The 26,189-nt window shown below is 42.7% G+C and overlaps 1 protein-coding gene and 1 non-coding gene across 3 annotated transcripts in view; both read right to left on the bottom strand.

The window, feature by feature from the left end:
• SLC30A10 (solute carrier family 30 member 10) overlaps nucleotides 1-25,791 on the bottom strand; it is a 43,181-nt gene extending 17,390 nt beyond the window's left edge. The window contains exons 1-2 of one of the 2 annotated variants that reach the window (XM_033430454.2): nucleotides 22,196-25,791; nucleotides 1,613-1,690 (exon numbers count right to left, since the gene is read on the bottom strand). In XM_033430454.2, the coding sequence (XP_033286345.1) occupies nucleotides 1,613-1,690; nucleotides 22,196-22,646 (529 nt within the window). In that variant the 5' untranslated portion in view covers nucleotides 22,647-25,791. Of the gene's footprint in view, nucleotides 1-1,612; nucleotides 1,691-2,363; nucleotides 3,172-22,195 lie in introns of those variants that run through there. The other variant, XM_004271025.3, reaches the window with a different exon arrangement.
• Nucleotides 24,043-24,171, bottom strand: LOC117201843 (small nucleolar RNA SNORA18). The gene has a single exon (XR_004483972.1). It is a non-coding gene; the product is annotated as a small nucleolar RNA SNORA18 (small nucleolar RNA).
• Nucleotides 25,792-26,189: the final 398 nt, after the last annotated feature.

The raw sequence follows: 26,189 nt of genomic DNA, 5'->3' as shown, positions 1-26,189 counted from the left end.
AGAGGGGTGGGATAGGGAGGGTGGGAGGGAGACGCAAGAGGGAGGGGATATGGGGATATATGTATATGTATAGCTGATTCACTTTGTTATAAAGCAGAAACTAACACAGTGTTGTGAAGCAATTATACTCCAATAAATGTGTATTAAAAATAATAATAAATAAAATAAGAAAAAAAATAATCCTGTAGCATATATTTGAAAGTTGCCAAGAGAGTAGATCTTAAAAGTTCTCATTATGAGAAAAAAAAATTGTTACTGTGCATAATGATGGATGTTAACCAGACACTGTTATTCATGTATTTATATTTATACTGTGGTGATCATTTCACAATACATACAAAGATCGAATCATTATGTTGTACACCTGAAATTAGTGTTATATGCCAATACTATCTCAATTAAAGAAAGAATAAAAAAACAGAATGTGCTTTGAAAAGGTGAAGTGCTATGATGGTGAACTCCATCTTAAAAACCCATTAAATATATATATAGAATATATATGTTATTAATATATATTATATATGTAATATATATTAATAACATATATATTCTATATATTTATATTTAAACTGAACCTAAAAAAAAGGATAAACTAAAGGATTATGAGTTTTCATCACAGATCCTCTTTCCAAAAAGATTCACCACCATGTTTTTTAGGAATTCCCCTGTTGCAGTTAAATTTTTTTAACTAATTCATTTAGAAATTTTTAGGAGCTCATGTGCTGCTGTCGTTCTTTTCTGATTTTCCCTCCAGGTTCATTCTGGGTATCACTTTGTAAAACAGATGTGAGACTCTCAGAAATGAAGGTGTTTCCTGCATTATTTGCTTTTCTTTGTATTATTTACCTCTAAGCCCCACTTCAGGCTTCCTCGAACCATCTAAAGGTAAAGGGCTGCATAACTTTTGTTGAGATTCTCCATCAGATTGGGAATTGGGCTTTCTTGAATCGCTCTGAAGCAAAATCTGTGCCCAAGAAGTTGGAAAGGGGAGATGTACTGTACCATGTTGGTGTCTGGTGAGAAACCCACTTTTGAACTCCCAGGGCTCAACTTTGCCCTGGGTTTGTGACCTTGAGCGCATGGTAGGAGGGATGCAAGTGATGTGCCTTCCTCTGTCTCCCCAGAACCCCTTCTTTAGACCTTGAGGTGGAAACTCAACTGAACCAACAGACCATCTCAGGAGCAGTTTTCTGACCAAAATAAGTGAGGCAATGAGGGTCAGTCAGCAAGGTCACTTGGGGTGTAACCTTGGATAGGTCCCACCTACTCTCTTCCAACCTTTATCAAAATGATATCCAATTCAAACAGGCTGCATTTTATGTTAGCAATATCCACAGGCAGGCAAAATCAAGCAGTAGCATGCCAGGGATCTGTGAGACTCTGGAGCAGGCAGTGTGAGCATGGGCCTAAGTGGAGCAAGGATAAATCATTAGCAACTCTGACTCCCCCAGAATCGATGCCGTGATTAGGCAAGAGATCTAGGTAATAGTCTCTGCATGTAACCAGCCTACTTTCTAACACACCTATGAAAAGGCAAACAGAAAGGAAGAGTCCAGCCCAGTCCATGCGTAACACTGAAAAGGATTTCACCTTGACGCCAGGTCAATCCTACCTCTGATATTCAGGGCTTCGGACTTCTTCTCCTTTTTCATAGCCTCTTCTGGTTCATTCTGCGTAGTCAGGGAATCACCTGCATTCAAAGAAGAAACCTTGTGTTGTGTATAAGTTCTACAAACAAAAAGAACCAATGGACTCAAAAAAACGTTTCATTATTTTCAAAGCCCACTACCTCATCAGCCCCCCCACCTCTCCAAACACACAGCCTAGAGTGGCACATTTTGGCCTTTAAATCAGCCTTGTGATTCACCTTTGGACTTCCTTCACACTTTCATTCAAGTTCAAACAAACAAACAAAAAAAGAGGCAGTGGGAATCCACCCCCAACCCCAAACCCATAACTCCCAGGGGGATGGACGGATGGGCAAAGGGGGAAGGAGAAAAACAAAGTGCAGATAGTATCCAATGGAGGAGGGAGAGGAGAGAGTGCTATCTGTTGCCCAACAATAATAACTGATTTCCGAGAGAATCAATACTCCTATACAAAGAAAATAGGGGAAGGGGAAAAAGAGGCAAAGGGGGCCCGAGGACCCAGGAGGAAAAAGAAAAGAAATCGGGGGAATACGTTCAGTTAGCGGCACAGACTTAAAGCCGGCCGGCAGAGGAAATAGTTGTGGTTTTTTTGTTTTTGTGTTTTTTTGTTTTTAAAGCAGACAGGTAAAAAGAGGGCGTGGGGCGAGGAAGAAGGGACCGGGCGCGCGGGGAAGGGAAGGGCAACGCTGTCCAGAAGATGCAACCGAAAGGCACCTGCTACGTTGGAGAACACGGTCGCCCCCTTCTCGTCCTTCCTGTCCACCGAGGCCACACGGAGGGTCACGGCCGAGTCGCGGCCGGAGGCTGGCAGGGCGGCGGCGTGCCAGCGGCCCTCAGCGCCTTGGGGACCCGGGAAGACGCCGCGAGGGCCGACCCCGGCCGCCGGTTGCTGTTGCCGCTTCTGTTGGCGGCGGCGGCGGCCGCAGCAGGCGAACCAGGCAGCGCAGTCCCGGAAGATGAGCAGCCCTACCACGTTGACGGCCAGCCCCAGGGCGCCCACGATGAGCACCAGCTCGGGGTCATCGATGCGCTCGGGCCGGGCGAGGCGCAGCACGGCCTCCACGAAGATGGTGAAGCAGAGCGCGGTAAGGAAGACGGCGTTGCCGAGCGCACCCACCACCTCGGCGCGGGCGTAGCCGTAGGTGGCGCTCAGGCTCCCGCGGGGGCGCCGGGCGATGTAGCCGGCGCTCAGCCCCACGCACAGCGAGATCAGGTCCGACAGCATGTTGAAGGAGTCGGACAGCAGCGCGATGGAGTTGCCCAGGTAGCCCGACACCAGCTCGGCCACGAAGAAGGCGATGGTGAGCACGAGCATGAAGAGCAGCCTGCACGTTTTGCCCGAGTAGCGGCCCATCCCCGCCCGGCCGATCGTCCCGCCGCCACAGGTGGGGCGCGGCGCCCTGGACTCCGCCGTGGCCTGGTCCCCGCCTCCCGGGCCGCGCTGCCCGCCGGCACCCGGGCTTCTTATAAGGCGGAGGCGGAGGCAGAGCGGCCCCGGTCCCCGCACGTACAGAGTCTAAAGGAAGGGCCGGGCGGCCGTATCTAAGGGACCTTTCGCCGCCTCCCCGACCCCTGCCCCTCCCTCGCGGCTCGGCCTCCCTTGGTACATGGCCACGGGCCAGTGTCTGTCCTTCTAAGGACGGAAGTGGGCAGAGAGGAAAGCTGCCGAAAAGAGGGGGCGTGCCTGGATGGCACCCGTCACAGACACCCCCTAAACACCAGTGGTGTTCACCCGACGACCCCTTTTCTCCAGTCCCTCCAATCATCTGTGCCGTGACTGTTGGCTTTTAGTGATAAGGACCTTGACTGCTGCGGGGTGTGTTCGCAGTGGTGGACGTGAACACCTTCGCGTACGTGCCCAGACACCGATTCATTACAGATTCCCTAAGAAGCTGGGAGCACCGACCCGTCCCACCCTGCCCTTCCGGGTGCTTCCTGCCTTGCATTTTGCGAAGTTGGAGCTGATTGCTCACTTGGCACTCCCACTCCAACACCACACATGGTGTAGCTATTTTATCCTCTCTTCTTGCTCACAGCCTTCATAAAGGGCACACTATCGCTTCTGTCACCCCCTCATGGCCCAGCATCACCCCTGTCCGCCTTTAGGAACTTGGCTCACAAGGTCACCTTCCAGAGGTGAACTGCAGGCAGCCCTGGGGGAGAGCTCAGATCACACTTCTGTGAGCCTGGCACTCCCTCCCAGCTCTCAGAAATGCAGTTTCTCTGTCATAGGTGCAGGTCCCTTGGCCACCAAGAAAAACAAGGCTGGCCTCCTCTGTGTACTTGTCTCCGTTCTCCATTGGAGAGAATATTCTCCTCACCCCCATGGGTCCCTCCCAGCATGACCTGATAGAGTTCAGTGACTGACCTACGTGAAGGCTTATTCCAAATAGAGCCTTTCTGTTGACAAGAGGCTGTGTTCCAAGTAAACGTCACCCAGAAGAGGACTGTCTCCAGGACTCGGGGAAAAACCAAGGATCGTGGTCCTTGAAGATGGGTGTTTGCTCTTAGTCAGTTCAGGGAGCGGGGTGGAGGAATCTTGCAGGTTTCTTTATTGGTTTGTTTTGGTTTTATACTCTTGTCTCATTCCGAAAAAGATCTGAGGGTGAAGTCTGATGATCTCTCTTCTCCCTCCCCCATTCCCAACCCCTGAACTTTAACCATTCCTAAAAAAACACATCTGCTTTTGGCTTGGAGATGAATAAAAATGTCTCACTCCAAAACAGCCACAGAATCCATTCAGGGAACATTCTAATTCTAGTCCCATTCATTGCCTTAGCCTTGTAAAGCATGATCTTGTCTTTTCATGGTCCCCAAGGGTCCTTAACAAGATGCAAAAACTTCTTGGATCTGAGGGTTCCACCTTATACAAGATGAGCCTCGAAATTCTGGGACCCTGTGAGGCATTCCCTTCCCACCTCCAGGAAAATACCCCTACGCTGAGAACTTGAGGAAATTGATCATTTAAAGTCTTCTCTAGGGACTTCCCTGGAGGTCCAGTGGTTAAGACTCCGTGCTACCAATGCAGGGGACACGGGTTCGATCACTGGTCAGGGATCTAAGATTCTGCATGCCCCATGGCGCGGCCAAAAATAAAATTAAAAAATAAAAAAAAAACACCACCGTTATTTCAAAAATAAATCAATAACTAAAGTCTTCTTCAAAAATTGGTATTAAAATGATCAAAAACTAAAAAGCAGTAAAGATATATAGGCTGATGAAAGTTTTGAGGCTGAATGGTCTTGCACAAGGTTCCTTAATTGTCTGGGCCTGTTGTCACTACTGTAAAATGAGGGTAATCATAGTGCCCTCTCATAAGGTTGTGAGGATTGAAGGGGTTAATAGGTGTAAAGTGATTATAACAGTGCTATTGTAACAGATTATAATAGTAAGCACTCAATAAATGTTAACTGCTTATTTAAAAAAAAAAGAAGCAGCAGACAGGAAGAAAAAGAAGGTGTGGGATGAAGAAGAGAGTGGGCAAGAGAAGGGAAGAACGAAGTGGTCCAAAGGGCCACATGATAGTATTAATATTAGTATTAATATTAGTAATACAGCATGTGTAACAAAATTGCTATTGAGCCACAGATGACACACTCTAATACAAGAAGAAGCTATGCCCAAGTACTGCAGACTATGAAACCCCTGAGACATGTAACCTATGACAGAAAGCCAAGCAGTCAAAATAAGAGAGAAAGGCCTTTCGGAGATCACTTGACAGCGTTAACACAGTCCCCACTGATTGCATTTCTCTGTCATTCACAACTGCAAGAAAAACCTGAGAACAGCAGAAATATATCACTTGTGTCTGTTGCCCAGTCATTCTCCTAACTAAAGGCATATAAGAAGAATTATGTCATTGCCCCGGGAGGGCAGTCAGTGGAACTAGAAAGCCAGCGGCTGAGGAAGCATAGTGCCCTGCCCAGGGCCTAGTTCCTGACTTCAAGGAAGTCTAAAGACTAAGGGTGTCAACCAAAAGCACTTAAGGAAAATGTTCTGATATATATAGTTGTGTGTATATGTATATACATACATGTTGCTGTGTGTACATATATATATAGTTATGTGTAAATATATATAGTTTGTGTGTGTATATGTATACATACACATCTATATATATATAGGTTATACATATATAATCTAAATTAATTGCCAAAAATTTAGACTTCATCTTATAGTTACTATGAATTATGAGGTTTCGGTAGCTTTTTTTTTTTTAATTTTTATTGGAGTATAGTTGATTTACAATGTTGTGTTAGTTTCAGGCATATAGCCAGTGAATCAGTTATACATATACATATATCCACTCTTTTTTCTTTAGATTCTTTTCCCATATAGGCCATTAAAGAGTATTAAATAGAGTTCCCTCTGCTATACAGTAGGTCCTTATTAGTTATCTATTTTATATATAGTAGTGTGTATATGTCAATTCCAATCTCCCAGTTTATCCCTCCCCCCCAACCCCCTGATAACTATAAGTTTGTTTTCTACATCTGTAACTCTATTTCTGTTTTGTAAAGTTCATTTGTACCATTTTTTAAAATTCCACATATAAGCAATATCATATGATATTTGTCTTTCTCTGTCTGACTTACTTCACTCAGTATGCCAATCTCTAGGTCCATCCATGTTGCTGCAAATGGCATTATTTTGTTCTTCTTTATGGCTGAGTAATATTCCATGGTATATATGTACCACATCTTCTTTATCCATTCCTCTGTTGATGGACATTTAGGTTGCTTCCATGTCTTGGCTATTGTAAATAGTGCTGTAATGAACATTGGGGTGCATGTATCTTTTTGAATTATGGTTTTCTCCAGATATCTGCTTAGGAGTGGGAGCTTTTGGTTATTGAGCTCTGACTCTCTGCCTAGCCCTTGTGCTGAGTACTTTATAGTCATTATCTCATTTCATCCTCACAACAGCCCCATAAAATAAGTACAGGAAGACTTCAGAGATACTGTGGGTTCGGTTCCAGATGACCCCAATGACGGCCAATGAAGCGAATATCACAAGAAAGTGAGTCACACAGAATTTATGGTTTCCCAGTGTATTTAAAAGCTATGTTTACACTATACTGTGGTCTATTAAGTGTATAATAATAGCATTATGTCTAAAAATGCAATGTACATAACTTGATTAAAAATACTTTCTTGCTAAAAATGCTAACCATCACCTGAGCCTTCAGTGAGTCATAGCAGTAACATAAAGATCACTGATCACAGATCACCAAAACAAATATAATAATAATGAAAAAATTGGAAATATTGTGAGAACTTTCAAAATGTGACACAGAGACACGAAGTGAGAAAATGCTATTGGAAAAATGGCCCCAATAGACTTACTCGATGCAGGGTTGCCACAAACCATCGATTTGTAAAACACACAATATCTGTCTACCAAGCACAATTAACCAAAGCACACACACACAAAAAAAATGAGGCATGCCTGTACTACTTTATAGGTGAGGAACCTAAAGCCCAAAGATTTGAAGTAACTTGGGCTTCCCTGGTGGCGCAGTGGTTGAGAGTCCGCCTGCCGATGCAGGGGACGCGGGTTCGTGCCCCGGTCCAGGAAGATCCCACATGCCACGGAGCGGCTGGGCCCGTGAGCCATGGCCGCTGAGCCTGCGCATGCGGAGCCTGTGCTCCGCGACGGGAGAGGCCACAACAGTGAGAGGACCGCGTACCGCAAAAGAAACCAAAAAAAACAAACAAAAAAACCTCTTTGCTGCTACACATCTAAGCCATATCCTGTAATATGTCATATCTATAATAAAGTTGGTGTTATGTTCAACTATCATCTGTCTCTTAGCTATCAATTGCTTCCAAACCTAGGAGAGTAAAAAAGGGGTATTCTTAATTAGTACCTAAAGCCCTAACATACTGGTGAGTTGGCAGGAACCTTGAGAAGGATAAAGGTGAGAATCTAGAGGCCAAACTAACACATGGAGATTGAGGCTTCTGGTGAGGCCAGGGCAGGCGCTGTTAAGTTTTAGGTCTCCAGTAAGTGTGAGCCTGGCAGGATTTTGACCTTGGCAAATGAAAGCAGCTTCCTGCCTACAGAAGAATGGTTGTTGTTATAGATGTTTTAATAGGCCTTTGAGAGCATGAGTTTTGAAGACTGTTTTCTTACTGTGTGCTTCAGTCTTACTGTGCAAAGAAAGTGAGAGAGAGAGTAGTTTGCTCTCAAAAACAAGGACATTGCACCACAGGAAGAGAGAGTTTTCTTCAGGCTAGACAAATGCAGAAAAGAAAAGGAGATGCACGTCTATCTAAATATACTTAAAGAGGGGATTAGATTAGATCAGACTGGGAACTTGGAACCAAAGATATCTTTCAGAGACAGGAAGCAAGATTTCAGACGGCTGATTGGCATCTAGGAATGCACCTCACCACTCCCAGAGGGAACCAGATGCAGGGACCTATTAAAAGTCATCCTCTTAGAACAGACTTAGGGTTGCCAAGGGGTGGAGGGGAGGGATGGACTGGGAGTTGGGGATTAGCAGATGCAAACTATTATATATAGGATGGATAAACAAGGTCCCACTGGATATCACAGGGAACTATATTCAATATCCTGCGATAAACCATAATGGAAAAGAATACGAAAAAGAATGTAAATATATGTATAACTGAATCACTTTGCTGCAGTAGCAACTAACACAATACTGTAAATCAACTATACTTCAATAAAATAAATTTTAAAAAAATTTAAAGAAAGAGTCAATAGTCTTAACGAAAAAGGCATCCTCTTAAAGCTATGATACCATCTGAAATAAAAGCAACTGGGGAATACAGCAATTGTCCCACATCTGCCCCATTGTCATATGCTGGGGATCTGTGTGAATGGGGATGATGCCCACCCACTGTGGAAGTGGATGAAAGTCCAGCCCAAGGGGAGGGGCATGCTGGGAAATGCCATCAAATGAAACTTCACCAAGTTCCTCATTGACAAGAACGGCTGTGTGGTGAAGTGGTACGGTCCCATGGAAGAGACCCTGGTGATAGAGAAGGACCTGCCGTGCTACCTCTAGCTCCACAAGTGTGCTCCCCTGACCCGAGCCTGCCACCTGTGCCCCTCGGAGCCTTCCACCCGGTGTCCATGATGGTCTGCCTGAAAACCAGCCCCTGGTGGGGCAGACCCGAGAACCCGGCGTGCACCCCTGCCAGAGGAAGCTTCCTCGGCCCGGCTCACGGCTTGGCAACCCCACCCCCTGCTGCCTTGTGGGAATAAAACACACAATACAAATTGGAAAAAAAACCCAAAAAGGCCCTTTCTTTGTTTCTTTAGTTCACAGATCTTCAGGGTGGGGATGGAGGGGAGTTGCACCCGAGGAGCCTCATTTGCCCTGGGCCCTGAATAAGATGACAAGATCCTGAACGTGAAGCTGATGCCCTATGAGATGAGACGGTAGGGGTTTGGGGAGCAGCGAATGATTTTGTATGTGGAAATGACATGAACTATAGCTGGAGGGCAGACTGTGCAGATTGTTTTTTCCAAAGATGCCCACAACCATATCTCCTATTCCACAGGGAGACACTGATGCTTCTATCCAGAAGTGCGTCTGAGGGCTTGATTCTCCTTCCGTCTTGTCACTTGCTTGTAACCCATACAATCTGAGGTCGGGCCAGAAAAGGCATTGAGGTGTTTACCTTGTTTGATGGAACACTCATGTTTGAAACCTGACCCACCGTGGACGATGTCCTGAGGCCACGCTGTGTGAGGAAACCAAGCCCCACAGCAAGGGCATGTGTAGGGGTCCAGTCAGCAGTCCTAGACGTTGAGACCTCCCAGCCCAGGAGCCAGACATATGATGATGCAGCCTCTCACCATCACCTCGCTACCCCCAGCCTTTGAATCTCCCCAGCCGAAGCCTCAGACATCGTGAAGCAGACAAGCTGTTCCCACTATGTCCCTTCCCAATTCTGGCCCAGAGAATTGTGAGTATCATCAGACGATTGTTGTTTTACTCTTTTATGCCACTATTTGTGGTGGTTTGTTACACAGTAACCAGGACAGGGAACCACCATGTAAAGACCGACAGAGCTATACCAAAGCTTCTACACAATTTGGAGCTATCTGAGAGGAGAAGCCAGGAAGATTAGCATAGAATATTTAAGGTGTCATTAGATGTCCTTTAAAGCAAAACAGTGATCGTGGATGTGGCGGTTTGCCTGTGTTCTGTTGGACAGGTCAAAAACAGACAGAGCTAGGACACCAAGGTCAGGGAGAAGGAGGATGAGACGTACTGCAGGGGATCAGGCAAGAACATAAAAGTGTGAGTCCAGGCCTGGCTTATACTTTTGGTTTATTTGGAAAATGCTTTTCAAGTGAGATGATCCAACTCAGAGAGGTGAGAGTTGACGAGATCTGTTTGGACAACAGTTAACAGTTGCTTTTGGCAAATCCATAAACACTGAATTCATTTCCCTCACTGTGATAAGAAAAAAATCTATGTTGGAAAAATAAATGTCTGGCCCAGAAAACAAGGACCAAGTAAAAGGAAAAATGTCCAACAAAAACACTAGCCTCATGTGGGGTAGAGAAGGAAAGAGAACAACTTTAAGAACTTATTAAGCCACGAAACCACGAACAACTCAACTTAGCCTTCCTGAGAGAAGAGCACAAGAGGAACAAAAGCACGAGAAGCCCCTCCTACGCTTCAGAAGATTCAGCAGGAAGATCCACTCTGCAAGGCCTGAGGCAATCAAAGGCTGTGGGCAGACAATCTCTGGAAGGTCGGAAAGCAGCAGCACGAACAACAGGATGAGCTTCCAATATTTCAAAACAGCTTCAGCTCAGAAATCCACGGAGACTGACCCTCAGGCTGAAACAAACATGGGAGTGAGGGAGAGGCTTCCTCAGGAGGCAGGAGTCACAGGCCTGAGCAGCTCTGCAGCTGGAGACGGCAGCAGCAAATCTCTGAGGCACGGGATTAATAAGAGCCCACTCACAGGAGAGTGAGTGTAGACAGAGCGGAGATAGGCACTCAAGACGGAAATGGAATTCAGGAGTTGGCTTACTTGCATTCCTTCCTTCCTCCCTTCCTTCCTCCCTCCCTCTCTCCCTCCTTCCTTCCTCCCTTTCTTCCTCCCTCCCTTCCCTCCCTCGATCCCCCCTCCCTCCCCCACCTCCTCCCTCCCTCTCTCCCTCTTTCCCCCCTCCCTTCCTCCCTCCCTCTCTCCCTTCCTCCCTCCCTCCTCCCTCCCCCACCTCCTCCCTCCCTCCCTCCTTCCCCTCCCTTCCTCCCTCCCTCCCTCCCTTCCTCCCCCCCTCCTTCCCTCCCTCCCTTCCTTCCTTCCTTCTCTCTCTCTCTCTCATACACACACACACACACACACACACACACACACTGACTAGGAAGGAAAAGTGCCACAAGTAAAATCTGGAGCCCACGATGCCATTGCTGCAAATTTCTAAACTCTGCAAGTAGACAGGGAATATTTTAAATGTCGCTCCCTGAAAAAGGATGCAGTGGGTTTACCAGATACAAAAATCTTGGTATCATTATTAACCTCCTGTTGTGAGGCCTGTGCCAGCAGAGCCAAGTCTGCTGACACATACCAACCCACATCTTAGAGAGGCAGAAACCAAGAAGACTCCATCTGTCATTCACCCTTTCCTCTAACATCCCTGAGCCTCTGCTATGATCCCTATAAGTAGTAGTGAGGGCCTGGCTCACACTAAGTGCTGAGTTCTGGGAACATAAATTTACCTCTATTAACTGCTTTAGCTCTGGGATAATATTATGTGGTTCTGTCAAACGTTTTGGACGCTTCAAAAAGTGTGGCAGGAAATTAAGAAAATACTCAGAGGCCAGAAATGAAGTGAAAGCCCAAATCCAGAAAGGTGAGTTGAAGCCGGAATCCAACTTAAGGATATCTGTCCAATAAAGACAAAAGCTCCAGCCTTGGATTTTAATAGCCACGTGACCAGGTATGGCATAAGAGACAAAAGTTAGATCCATGCAAGATGAGATCAGAGATTCCCCTCATAAAGGTAAATCCTTTGGTGAAAGTTTGAATCAAAGCAAAGCAAATGATAAAATAAACAAAAACTCACTACCTCAAAGAAGACAGCATGAAAACTTGCATGTTTCAGCCTTGGTTTTGGGTGGAGAGAAAAACATCCCCTATGGGAAGTTGGAACGGTACTGTGGCCTTCATGTGGGAATGAAGTCTAAATTCTCACAATAATAATAATAATAATAGTCCTCAAGCAAAGAATTTTTAAAGTGCTCACAAGTTGGTAATGGCTTCAGGGACCCGATGAAAAGAAATGCAAATCTTCCGTGGAAAAATATACTTACAATCTATTCCTCAAAGAATCCCCTCAAAGAAAGTTCCACTGATCATGAGTTTACAATAAAAAATTATGAAACACATAAAACATGAAGAAGCAAACCACTTTGAGAGAGGCAGGGAAAATAATAAACAGCAGAATCAGACATTCAAAAGTTGCAGATGTTGAGAATATCAGCTACAGAATATAAACTGAGTATATTTAATATACAGGAATAAAGGAAGGTAAAGAAAATATAAATAAAGATCAAGGCACTATAAATGAAAAATATATTAGTTGAAACTGAAAACTCAATACAAGGCATACCTACTCCTCCTAGCCAGGGTGTTATCAGTGAAGGCCTGGTGGGGAGCCTGAACTCCCAGTCCTGCCCAGCAGTGATGAAGTACCCCTCTTCCTCAGGGGGTCAACAAACTCCAAGTGGGAAACCTGAATTTCCACTTCCATCTTACAATAACAAAGCAGCACCCCCCTCCTCCCACCAGCACCATGTCAGAGAAGGCCTGCTCAAACAGAAAATTTAAATAAGATCCACAGTCTCGTAATACCCCAAACGTCCAGGATTCGTTTGAAAATCTTTCATCATACCGAAAACCAGGGAAATCTCAACTTAAGTGAGAAAGGTCACCAGTGCTGAGATGACACAGATGTTAGAATTATCTGATGAGGACTTTAAAGTAGCCGTTATAAAAATACTTCCACAAGCAATTGCAAACACAATTGAAAGAAATCAAAAAGTAGAAAGTCTCAGCAAAGAAACAGAAGATGTAAAGAAGAATCAAATGGAAATTTTAAGACTGAAAAATACAATAACCAAAATTTTAAATTTCAATTAGGAAGTCCCTGGCAGTCCAGTGGTTAGGACTCCATGCTCTCACTGTCGAGGGTCTGGGTTCAATCCCTGGTCAGGAAGCTAAAATCCCACATGCTGCGCAGCATGACCGAAGAAACCTCCATGAATTGGCTCAACAGCAGAATGGAGAAGATAGAGAAAAAAATCAGTGAACTTGAAGACAGAATAACAGAAAGTTCCCTATCTGAGCAACAGAGAGAAAATAGGTGGGAAAATGAATAGGAGCTTCCAGGTCGTTGAACACATCAGGATGCCGGGAGGGTGGTGTACTCAGAGAGGGCGTGGGAGCTCCACACCCCTTAAATGTAAATGGTCTAAATATACCAATTAAAAGGCATAAGATTGGCAGAGAGACTAAAAAAATACACCCAACTACCTTCATACCATGGAATAGTCACCAGTAAAAAGAAACCAACTACTGATACACAGAACAACTGGGATGGATCTTAAGGGCATTATACTGAAAGGAAAAAGCCAATTTCAAAGGTCACATATGTATGATTCCATTTATATAGCATTCCTGATATTAGAAGATTATAAAGATGGAAAGAGTGGTTTCAAGGGCATAGAGATGGGGAGTGAGGATATGGAATTATGGGTATGATTATAAAAGGGTAGCATGGGGGATAACTTTGTGGTGATGTAATCATTCTGCATCTTGATTTTGGGAGTGGTTACACAAATCTACACATGTGGTAAAATGTCATAGAACTATATACACACATTGCACCAATGTCAATTTCTGAATAAGTGCAGGTACATCTAAAGAACTACCTAGACTACCTAGAATGCAACACAGAACAACAAAAAGTAGAAAATATGAAAAGCAGTTTACAAGACATGGAGGACAGAGTAAGAAGATCTAAAATTATCTAATTACTGTTGCAGAAGGAGAAATGGGGCAGAGGCAAAACTAGAAAAGATCATATCTGAAAATCTTCCAGAGTTTATAAAAGCTATAAATGCTTAGATTTGCGAAACGTGACAATTCTCAGGGGGGATAAATGAAAAGAAATTCACATTTGGAAATATTGTAGCAAAACTGAAGAACACCAAAGGCAAAGAGAAGATCTTTAAAAGGCGGTGAACTTATCCAACCTTGGATGTCCTGAAGGAATGACATCTATTCCAGTGGAAAACAATCCAGATTAACACAACTGAAGGGATCATGACTCTCCCAGGCCTGAGAATGAACTCAGAGGAAGTTCCCAAACTGAGGAAGATTTGGTGTTTTGTGATTTTGTTTTGATTTATCTTTGATCTGGACTTTAAGTTAATAATCAGGGGCTTTGATTTCTTCAGATAGAAAGTCATAAGGTCAAATATATTTAATTTTGAATTTTAATTTTTTCCCTTATAATTTGATATTAACAGGGGATTCATGTTATTTAAATTTGGGGCATTTTTATGTTACTGACATTGAATTATTAGACTATCTTGATGCTATCATTTCATGTCACTGTGTAATCTCTAATGAGCAATAATGAACATTTTGGGGGCTTCAGAGTTCAGTTAACTTACATATTTTCTGTTCTAACCCATTTTAGCCGTTGAGGGGATGGGTATCAAAATCGCTTAACACTGGTCACAAGGAAAATACCCACAGGAAAGAGTGGTTATTGCAGGGGATGCAGGCCTTGTGAATACTGACAGCAATACTATCCTGATAACTGTCTATCTAGCTCTTCAAGGGGAGCCCCCAGTGAAGAATACATAAAGCTGGAGAGTATTGGGAGGAGATCGTTCCTCTGGTCTTGTGTTTCCATGAGGGGACCACCACGTAGGCTCTTACTGACCCCCTCATTCCCTCTCCAACCTCCTTGTGAGAAGTCACTCCTGGGGTGGGAAGGTCTTCTCTCATTGGTGGGCTTAGCATTCCCTCTCCAACCTCCATGTGAGAAGTCACTCCTGGGGTGGGAAGGTCTTCTCTCATTGGTGGGCTTAGTGAAAGGAATAGAAGTTTGGTTCAGCCCTCCCGTGCTTTACACTTTGAACTACCTGTCCTCGGAGTGTCCATTCTCTCTGCTCCTGGGTCCAACTCTGTGCCCCCCGTTGTTGAGCTCGGCCCCAAAGAAGATGGGTATGTTTACTGCTGAGATAAGTATAATATTAGGAAGCATTGTGGGACTTCCAAGGTCTATCCTCCAATTCAGTTTTTTCAAAAACAGAGCTACAATTTTTATCGCCATCTGACTATCTTTGATCCCTTAGTTCTCAGTTAGCTCTAGACTCATGAGTAGACATTACTTATTGGCCTCATAAAGTCCCAACAATGTCATCAATCAACTCTGGTCAGGAGCTGTAGAGCTGGTTACCAGCTCCCCTATTTTCTCTCCTGCAAAATCTCATGGTGGTTTCTTCAGGTTAATAATTCGACAGAAAACAGGTGGTCTGTCCAGGCAGTTCCTCCTTCAACCTGACTTCCTGGCTGCTCTCCTATAAGGATCCAACCTCTAGTTCTCATTGGCCTGAGTCAAGGATCTTTTTTTTTTCTCCAATGTCTATTGGGCTGATACATTTCTAGTGTTGTCAAGGCAGATAAAGAACAAGACCATAGATACAGTTCATCGAAAATCACTTCCCTCAAAATTCTCTCAAGACACCTTCTCAGATGTAGACAACAAATAGCAGGACACAGATGTTGGAAGACATTCTTCTAAGAAAGAGGAGTCTCTAGATATCATTGCCTCTTATAAAAAATGATGACAAAACTAGTCTATGTCATAATCATCAGAGGGAGTTATACAAAATGTTTTATATAAATCTCAATGACTACTGTCTCCACAAAAGAGCAAGGAGGAGGCAAAAAATAACAAATACATTCTTTATATCTTGTAAGCATCTGACCAAAAGAAAAAAAATAATAAGCTTACTTTTACCCCACTTTCCTGGAAAATTAAGCCTCTCAGTAAGGAAAATAGGAATATCTAACTAGGCAGAACTGCAGGAGAACGTTTAAAAGGCAAACCATCTTATGGCAGAAAAGAGGCGTGGAAATGCAAAGTCTCGGTTCTAATATCAGTTTTGGGTTAACTATAAAACACTTCATGTCTCGGTTTCTCCATTCGTAACTGGTAAATATGTGACTTGGAAATACGAGCTACATCTGCATTATTTTAATGAGTGATATGTTGACATGTTAATACCATTACAACCGTTTAAAATATATAATCTTTAACAGTTGAAAAACACAAGTAACGCCCTTCTACAAAGTGCTATCTTGAGCACTGAAGATGAGGAATGTAACATTTACGAGAGCCCTCAGAAAAATAATGCATCGTGAAGGTATTATTATTTATCAAAAGAAAAGCATGGAGATTCTTTAAAATAGGTGTAATGATACCTGAGATGAGGCTCATAATGATTAAGTGTCTTCTGCAGGGTCAGACCCAGGGAAAGAGGGAAGAAGTTCCAGAACCTGTATTTTCCAGTTACAGTCCCTGCTCCAGCTGGTTCACCCCACTAAAGATGCTACTAACCTGTCATCAGGAAGACATGTGTTTTGTGAGGTGTTTCAGGAATGGCGACGGATCTGTATGGACCATACGTATGACTAACAGCAAACCGTTGTGTGTGTTGGCCCGGGATGAGGTCAGCTGCCAGTCTGTGGATGTGAAGTAGGCAAGGACCTGTCCACAGAGGGATCTTGCTAACATTTCCTTTTTCCTTGTCCCTTCAGCCCTTGGACACTCACTACCAACCACCACCACCAAGTGTCATGTTGAGCCGTTTATACACGCTATATCCTTTCATCCTCACAACATCCTTAGGAGATAGATAATTCCCCACTTTACAGATCAAGAAACTGAGGTTTAATAAGTTGAAGTTAACTTTCTGGAGGTCATTTAGCTAGTGGAATTAGGATCAATTTGTGGTGTATTAATTTGCACTTTTTGACATGCAATTTTGTGATTATTTCCAAATAAGTTTTCACTGTCCATGATTTTTTTTTTCTTTCTTTGGTCAAGCAGAGTACGTTTTATAATTAAACCTTCTAAGTCTTTGTCCTCTACCATTAACTTGCTGCATGATTGTGGTCCTGACTCTGTTTCTGTTTTCTTATCTGAAAATGTAGAAATAGCAAGTATTCTTTCCCGCTAATCATTTCAGAAAACATATAATGCTCCAAACGTATGTGATATGCTGCTGTGATTATCCTCCCTAGACTTTCACAGCACTTGACAACTCACAGATGTCAAGAAAGACTTGGTTTTCATTAAGATTTAACTCAGGTGTCAGACAGAGTGGCCTCTGCATATTAGAAAAATATGTCTGAGAACAGGGAACTGGTTTCTTTATCTTCCTTTTTAAATTTCGGTTGAATTTATTTCACAAACATGAAACAGGGACTTCCCTGGTGGTGCAGTGGTTAAGAATCTGCCTGCCAATGCAGGGGACACAGGTTCGATCCCTGGTCCAGGAAAATCCCACATGCCGTGGAGCAACTAAGCCCGTGAGCCACAACTACTGAGCCTGCGCTCTAGAGCCCGCGTGCCACAACTACTGAAGCCCGTGTGCCTAGAGCCCACGAGCCACAACTACTGAGCCTGCGCTCTAGGGCCCGCGTGCCACAACTACTGAAGCCCCTGCGCCTAGAGCACGCAAGCCACAGCTACTGAAGCCCACGCGCCTAGAGCCCGTGCTCTGCAACAAGAGAAGCCACCGCAGTGAGAAGCCCGCGCGCCGCAACAAAGAGTAACCCCCACTCACTGCAACTAGAGAAACCCTGCACGCAGCAATGAAGACCCAAAGCATCCAGAAAAAAAAAAAATTAATTATTATTTTTTTAAAAAACCATGAAACGGCACGTATTTTTCAGTCTTCCTTTAATCTTTCTTACTCGTTCCCTATAACTGACCCAGAACCCGGTCCCTGGGCAGCAAGAGAGGTGAGGCAGTACGCAAGCTGGCATGAACGTACAGAAAGAGACATAAGAGCACCTGCTCTGGAACAGATGCTGTGATCTGTGGTGGGTGTGTGTATACTTACCACTGAGTGCCCCTGTGGAACTGAACTGTTCAAAACGCTTGGAAAACAACAGTGAGTGTCAGATATGGACGAACGAGAAAGTAACAGCTTCTGGGAATTAAGCATCATGCTTCCTAAAACTGTTTAATAATTATTGCAAACGCCCAATCATTGCAATCCTGCCTCTGAAGTAGAAAGAGTACTCAGGGAACCAATATCTAGAAAGCCTTCTTCCCCTTTCTGGTTTGAAAAGCCGCCTTCACTTGTGAAGTTTCTGATCTCTCACTTACTCCGCGACTTGCTGCCGGGAGAGAGGCAGCCAATTCCCCCACCACCCCCCCCAACCTTGCCTCTCTTAAACCCTCGGATCCCTTCCTACTTTGCTTGTCTCTAGATAAAATCTGCTCTAAAAGGAAAACGAGTTACTTTCAGTGTCTACAGGACTGTCCGTGTAAAATATTCCCATTAGGTTATAGCACTGAGTCAACAAGAAGCTTGTGAGAGCAGCTAATCAGAAGCCTGTTAAAAGCCACCCCAGCAACAAACTTTGCTGATTACTGGGCTGGCACTGCCTCTAGCAGGTTGGCTGGGGAAATGTAATGCCACAAAGGTGGTGAGAGAGAGAGAAAGAGAAAGACAGGGAGGGAGAGGGAAAGAAAACAGTTTGGAAACCAAACAAAATTCACATAAATAAATACACAGGAAAGGTATTTTGTTAAAAAAAATTTTTAAATACAAACAGATATTTTAGATCTAAATTGTTGTACACGGCAAGCCTACCCAGGACAGAGCTGCACGAAATTACCTTTGGTTTAAAATAAAAGCCAATGTACAGCACAGTATTTGTTCAAATGCAAGTCAAGGGCAAAGAGAGTTCTTTCCATTAAATTTTAAAGAAAACTCAAGCCTGAAAAATAGTCAAAAAGAAAATGCAAACAGAAAAGATAATGTGAAAGCCAAGGTAAATTTAATAAAGTAAACAAGGAGTAGGGAAAATGCAAACAAAGCAAGTTTCGTCCCTAAATCTAGAGAAAGAAGGTAGTGGGTGCCCCGTATTTCCTAGGATCTGAATCGACATGTTGTTTTCACCTCTCTTCCTCTTCCCTGAACACATTTATAACTCTCTTCCCCCGAATACACTCACACATATAGCCATCCAAATTTTGGACTTTAAACCTATTTTGTTTGCTTTTTTCTTTTGTGCTTGCAATTTTTACTTTTTTCATTTTGCTTTTTACTTTAGCCAAATCAGCTCCACCATCGCCTTTTCCTGTCGGAGATGGACACCCACTGGCTAGCTACTGATCTAAGGCTTCCAGACTCCCTGTCTCAACTAAATCTTCCATACATTCTTTTCTCCCAGGTGATTTTTTAAATTTCTGCCTCCCTCTGTCTGATTCTTCAAAGTATCTCACTCCATGAGTCCTACAGAGGTTTAAAGTCTTTACAGTACATACAGTCTGTTTTGCTAATATTTAAAATAAATTAGTGGTCTTATTTCCTACTCTTCTGTGATCTCAGACATAAAATATAACTCGTGTCAATTCCTACACCAGACAAAGCAAAACACGTAAAAGACCCATAGAACCGGGAGAGACTAAAGGCTTGCTAAGTAAAACATTCTCTTTGGCCACAGATCCCACCAAAAAAAGTGATGGATTACTTGATTCTGATCACTAAATCAGGAGGTACCACAGTTCTTTAGTTTTTAGGAACTTCAAAATGCTTTGAGCTAAAATTTAGATATATAGAAAATCTTTATCCTAAATTTGGGTTGAATCTTTTGAAATCAAGAATCATTTTTTTTCTTCATATTTTACACCTCCTGGTTTAAAGCAATATGTATGGATTAATCACATTTTTTCTTACACTAGGAGATAGTTGGGTTAATGTCAATAAGTAAGATGTATCTAAGCCAAATATTTACTCTTTAAGCTTATTTAGGTGATGGGAAGGATATCAAAATGTATATTTTAGTGAAAGCGATAAATACATAACTCGAGACATAAATGCTAGGAAGCTAAGCAGCTATCCTAAAATCACTTGGAGGGTTTAAATACTCTAAAATTTCTAATAGAAGAATTCAGCAATACAAAAGCTACCAAAATAATAATTTTAACATAAGAACATGCACCTTAAAGCATTATCGATATGTGTGTATAGTACCTAAAATAATAATTTAAACATAGAACATAAATCTTAAAGCATTATCTATATGTGTATATAGTACCTATCATTACAATTATTTAAAGTAGAACACTATACAGCATCAAACGCTTCAAGAGAAGATAGATAATCTGGAATTAAGACAGTAGAAACCCACGTGGTCAGGGTGAAATATTTGTCTTTAAGACTCTTGTTATCTGAGCATGGACAGAAACATTGGAAAGCACTGCTTCCCAAACAAGGGCTGAACTGAGATCTACCTGATAATAATTCAATTTATATAAAAAAGAACTATGGCTGTCTACCAATTTTTGCATTGGTCAAAGAGTCAAACTCTTTGCCTAAATTGCTTTTGCTATATGCAGGTAAATATCATATGTCTAGGGTAAAGACAAAATTAGAACTAAAAACACAAGTTTAGAAATGGTGACACTACCATTGTCAATACTAACCATGGGTTTGATCAGCTTCCTGGCCTTAAACTTATACTTAGCAGTAAATATTTTTTTCTTGTATCAAATACGTGAATTTTATGATCTGGAACCTCAAGGAGAAATTTTTGCATGATGACTAATGTAAACAAGGCATAAAATCTCAAGTTAACTAATTATTGCCTTTTACAAAAGATGAGGTCCTAACTGTTTCATTAAATCAAATAAATATACAGACTCTAGTTTCTTGTCTGTCCCCTTTTATACTTAACACATACTGTAGGGATTCTCATAACATACATTCTACCAATAGGAAAACTTAGACCAAGATAGAATAAAGGACTGCTCCCAGCTGAGAAAGTTTACAATGGCAGGAAAGACAGCAGGAATACAATAAAAGATGCAAACTCTTACTCTGAGGTCCCTGGGCTGAGTTATATGATGCCCTGACTAGTAAGAGAAAACTTTTCAGCATCAAATAAGAAAAATCTTTAAATTTCTTAAAATCCAGATGAGCGATTAGAATTCAGTGATACTGGGTGATCACATAATTCAAAGCCTTGCATTGTGGTTTCTTTAAAAAAACAATAACTAGTCTATACCAAGTGCCTATTAAGTGCTAAACACTTAGATTCCTATTGAGTCCTTACTGAGTCCACATTACAGGTGGGTAAACAGCCAGGTGAAGTAATTTGACAGCTGCCCTGTAGGAGAACCATGATTTGGACCTGGTCTGTTCATGCTATACGACTCCTTAAAAAGCACTGGGAATTGCTCTTCTGCAAGAAGCTTTTTTTTTTTTTGCGGTACAGGGGCCTCTCACTGTTGTGGCCTCTCCCGCTGCGGGGCACAGGCTCCGGACGCACAGGCTCAGCGGCCATGGCTCACGGGCCCAGCCGCTCTGCGGCATGTGGGATCCTCCCGGACTGGGGCACGAACCCGTGTCCCCTGAATCGGCAGGCGGACTCTCAATCACTGCGCCACCAGGGAAGCCCTCTGCAAGAAGCTTTTAACATATATTTTTAAAATTCCTTTTGTGGCACTGAAGAAACATGGTTCCATCTGATAATTTATCTTTTGGATTTATATTTTTTCGATTTATTGTTCTCTCCCAAGATTTAACTCAATCTTTTGAATGGATGACCCAATCAGTTTTGTACCCACTCTTAAGTCCCTCCTAAGGATTCACATGTAAATAAGCTTTCCTTTTTCTCAAACAGGACAGATGTCTACAACAAAGAAATACAAATATTTCCATTCAGAAAAAAGAGCTAAGTTTACTAGATCATCTTCTTTATTTTTTTCTCTCCCTTTTACATCACATTCCTTGAATATATTCCCAAGAGTTGATCTGCCTAACCAATTGTTTGCTCCTTTGCTCCATGTGAGCTGGTTATGTACCCCAGTATTTTTTGAACATATTTTTAGGGGACATTGAAATATTATTTTTAAATTCAAACATAGTCGTGTCATGTCTGGGTAAACAAAAGAGTCACTAATTAAAGCAAACTGCTTTCAACGGCACCTCCGCTTTCAAAGTGCTCCCTCTATGGCCGCAGTTTAGTGCCTTTCCCCCTGTCTGCCTGTCTGCCTATTTTCTCACTCCCTGTGACTAAAAGAGACCCCCATGTGGCCAGCTGCCACCCAGCTCATAAGGAACTTTGGACTGAAAGCGACTCTTTGGAGAAAGACCTTTAGTAAAGTCCGGGGGACGAGAGGGTGATCAAATGAATGGGGCCTCTCTCCACAGCACCCCCAGGGGCCCCCTAAGATAGCACCTGCCAGGACTCTGACCAAACTGCAACATCTGAGGAGCCGTTTACCTGTTTCAGCGTCTCCCTGGGGCCCTGGTGCCACGCAGTAACAGCAGTCCGAGAAGATGACATAGTTAAGAACATTGAACAGCAGCCCTATGACTCCAGCACTGAGAACCAGCAGTGGAGCCTCTGTCTTCTGGGGATCAATATACCTTTTGACAGCTTCAACCAGGATGCTGAACATCAGGGCCACAGCAAAAATGGAGTTGCCAAATGCTCCCACGACATCTGCCCGAAGAAAGCCAAACGTGCTCTTCCGGTGCTGTTTTATACTGCTGGCCCTTATGCCCAAAAGACCAATGATCATGGAGACCAAGTGGGAAAGGACGGCAAAAGCATCGGAGGCCAACGAGAGGGAGTTGCCTATGTGGGAGGTCACCAGCTCCATCACGAAAAGGAGGGTGCTCACAACGCACATGAGGATTAAACGGAAGCTTCTCCCTGAGTATCGCCCCATGGCGCTCTGCTCTGGACTGTCCCTCACCCTTTCCTGGGAAGGCTTAGCTCTTAGGGGAGCAGCTACAGATGTAGTGATTGCAGTTCCTGGATAACTCTCCCCTTCAGCCTTTCAGCGCCTGTCATATTTGAAAATCATCTTTTATGAGCTGCTATAAAGCCATAAAACAGTTTAAAGGGCAATTAAGCAAGAGATATCACGTGAGCGGGGACTTACTGTAACGATGACACTGACTTCCAGATATGAACTTGAGGGCTTTCTTTTGTTTATTTGTTTTTGTGTATCGTTACAGAAGTTAAGACCCTCTGTGTCTGAATCACGCAGAAACTCACACGTAGCTGTGGCCTTCTCAGATCCCACGCTCCATGTTTGCAATAAGTGCTCCGGTATCTGAGATAAACAATCGTATCTTGTTGACCTGGTGTGTAAATGGTTTCGAATTCTGTTTACTGCATGGAACAGGGAATATTCTAGGGTCACTAATCCAGACATTAGAGCTACAGTAAGTGAAAGACAAAGGAGAAGCTAGGGTGATTTTTTTTCTACTGCCTTGCCCAGATCTGGAATAAACAAGCACCCTACTTCCAAACGTTCTCTATAAATAAGACAAGAAAAACATTCCTCATGTTCAGAAAAGTTATAATACCTTTAAACTGGAGGAGCTAAAGATATAACCACAGTTAGTTTCAGGAAGAAGGCCAAATTCTAATTACTTGATTTAACTGATGCAAGGAAATTTTTTTGTTTTTAATCTTATCATCTGTCACTTATAACCCTTAAAGGTTTACCAGTTCCCGAATATCTAAAACAGTAGCAGCCTCTATTGTTTTGAGTAGACTGCCTACAGTCAATCCTTTAAAGAAATACAGTGAAATTACTATTCCCAATATTTTCTGAATTTGAAGTCTGATTATGATGGTTAATTTTTTTAAAAGGTTTTTTTAATTATGTGTAACACAGACAAAATTATTTAAGTCAACAAATTTTTAAGGAATTTCACATGTTCTGATTCTTTCCACTGCCAATCACCTTAGTTCCTCCAAACTCATAATCTTCAAGATAAAATAGTCCTTTCAAAAAGAAGTTATCATGTAAGTCAGCCCACAATTCTTTTAGTTAGGCTTCTTTGATCTCCAGTGAAATATGGACACACTTCAAAATTCTCCACCTGTAATCTTTGGGATCCAATTTCCTCAAGCGATTTACTTTAGGACCATGTTTAGGGTCAGAAGATGGATCTGCATGGTTCTGAATTTGACACCCTCTAAAAATGTATTAGGTTCAAATCATATTCACTCCTAAGCCATCACACTCTAGAACAGTACAGATCATTGGGATATGCCAATACCTAAGATAAAAAGTTTGACTGTTAGGTTTTTCATAGTTTACTTGGCAGCTCTGTCCTGTAGTTCTTTCCCACAGATCTAACAGGTAGTTCTACGAGTAAAGGAAACCACACAGTTAATCTATGAGGCATTTCCAACAATGTAGGTTTACAGAAAAATCCCTGACGGTTAATTTTATATGTCAAATTCACTGAGCTTCCAGGTGCCCAGACACCTGGTCAAACATTATTGTGAGTGTGTCTGTGAGGGTGTTTTTGGATGAGATTAACATTTGAGTCAGTAGACTGAGTAAAACAGATTGTCATCCTTAATGTCAGTGGGCCTCCTCCAATCAGTTGAAGGCTTGAACAAAACAAACTAGCTGACCCTCCTGCAAGTAAGGGAGGAGTCCTCCTACTGACTGCCTTCAAGCTGGGACATTGGCTTTTTCTTACCTTCAGGCTCAAACCAAAAGATCAGCTCTTCCTATGTCTCAAGCCTGTGGGCTAGAACTACACCATTGGTTCTCCTGAGTCTCCTGCTCACCATGTAGATCTTGGGACCTTCTCAGCCTTCATAATCACGTGAGCCAATTCCTTTTAATAAGTCTATATTTATATACACATCCAATTGGTTCTATTTATCTGGAGAACTTAGACTAACACACTGACTTTGACTAAAACCTGATACTTTAGATGTAGCCTTAATAATTTCTTTAGCATTTCATAAATAATCTCCAATTCAGTTGATATTCTAACAGTGAGACTTCTAATACAACCAGGTTGTAAAAATTATTGCACTATCTCGTTCATCCATTCATGCAACAAATACTGAGTTCCTACATGTCAGACACAGTTCTAGTCTCTGGGGAGACAGCAGTGACCAAAACAGAGAAAAATCCCTGACGTCATGAAGCTTACATTCTAATGGGGGAAGACACAGATAATGAACAAAATAGATCATAAAACATATTGAATGTCAGCTGGTAATAAAAAATGATGGAGACAAATGAAGCACAGAAGAGGGATAGAGTGTTGGCAAAGGGGTGAGGTTGTAATTTTAAATAAAGTGGTCAGGGAAGTATTTACTGAGATGTTCTTTGAGTAAAGGAGGTAAGAAACTGGGCCATGAAGACATCTGAAGGAGATCTTTCTAGGCAGAGGAAGCAATGGGCATAGGAAATTAAAGGACCACCCAAAGAGTTCAGCATGGTTGAGGAGGAGTGACTGAGGGAGAGAAATAGAATATGAAGTCAGGGAGGTGATGGAGGGAGGGGGCAGATCATGTGGGGTCCTGAGACGGGAGATTATGGAGAAGAATGACAAGATCTAATTTATGTTTTAAAAGAATAATTGGATCCCATGTTGAGATTACATGGGGCAGAGATACCAGTTAGGGGGCTGTTGGCAATAATCTAAAGGAAATATGGGTGACTTAGACCGGGTAGGAAGTGGGAACATTCGGGCAGAACCGGCTATATAACTCATGGTTCTAGTACAATGGCAGTGCAGGATCCCTTGTTCAAAAATGACTGAGTTTTTAAATGGCGCAGCCACTATGGATGGTACGGCAATTCCTCAAAAAATTGAAAATAGAAGTGTCATATGATCCAGTAATCCTACTTCTGGGCATATATTCCAAAGAATTGAAAGCAGAGTCTCAAAGGGATATTTGTACACCCATGTTCACAGCAGCACTATTCTCAACAGCCAAGAGACGGAATAAACCCAAGTATCCATTGACAGAAGAAAGGATAAACAAAATGTGATCTATACATACAATGGAATATTATTCCATCTTAAAAAGGAAGGAAACTTGGACACACGTTACAACGTAGAAGAACCCTGAGGACATTATGATGCCCTGTGAAATAAGGCAGTCACAAAAAGACATGTTGTGTGATACCAATTATATGGGCTATTTAACATAGTCAGATTCATAGAAACAGAAAGTAGAATGATGGTAGCCAGGGGCTGAGTGGAGAAGGGCGTGAGGGAGTTGTTCCTTAAAGGGTTTTGAGTTTGTTTTACAAGATGAAAAAGATCTGGTGATGGGTTGCCCAACAGTGTAAACATACTCAACACTGAAGTGTACGCTTAAAAATGATTAAGATGATAAACTTCATGTTATTTTATCAAAATTAAATTTTTTTCCTTATTCTAAGTTTCAACACAGCAACAGCAGAGCATTAAAGCAATCCCAGGGCCCTGAATATACC

The sequence above is a fragment of the Orcinus orca genome, chromosome 1 (genome assembly GCF_937001465.1).
Source record: "Orcinus orca chromosome 1, mOrcOrc1.1, whole genome shotgun sequence".
Classification (NCBI taxonomy): domain Eukaryota; kingdom Metazoa; phylum Chordata; class Mammalia; order Artiodactyla; family Delphinidae; genus Orcinus; species Orcinus orca.
This window is presented reverse-complemented; position numbering and strand designations above follow the sequence as displayed.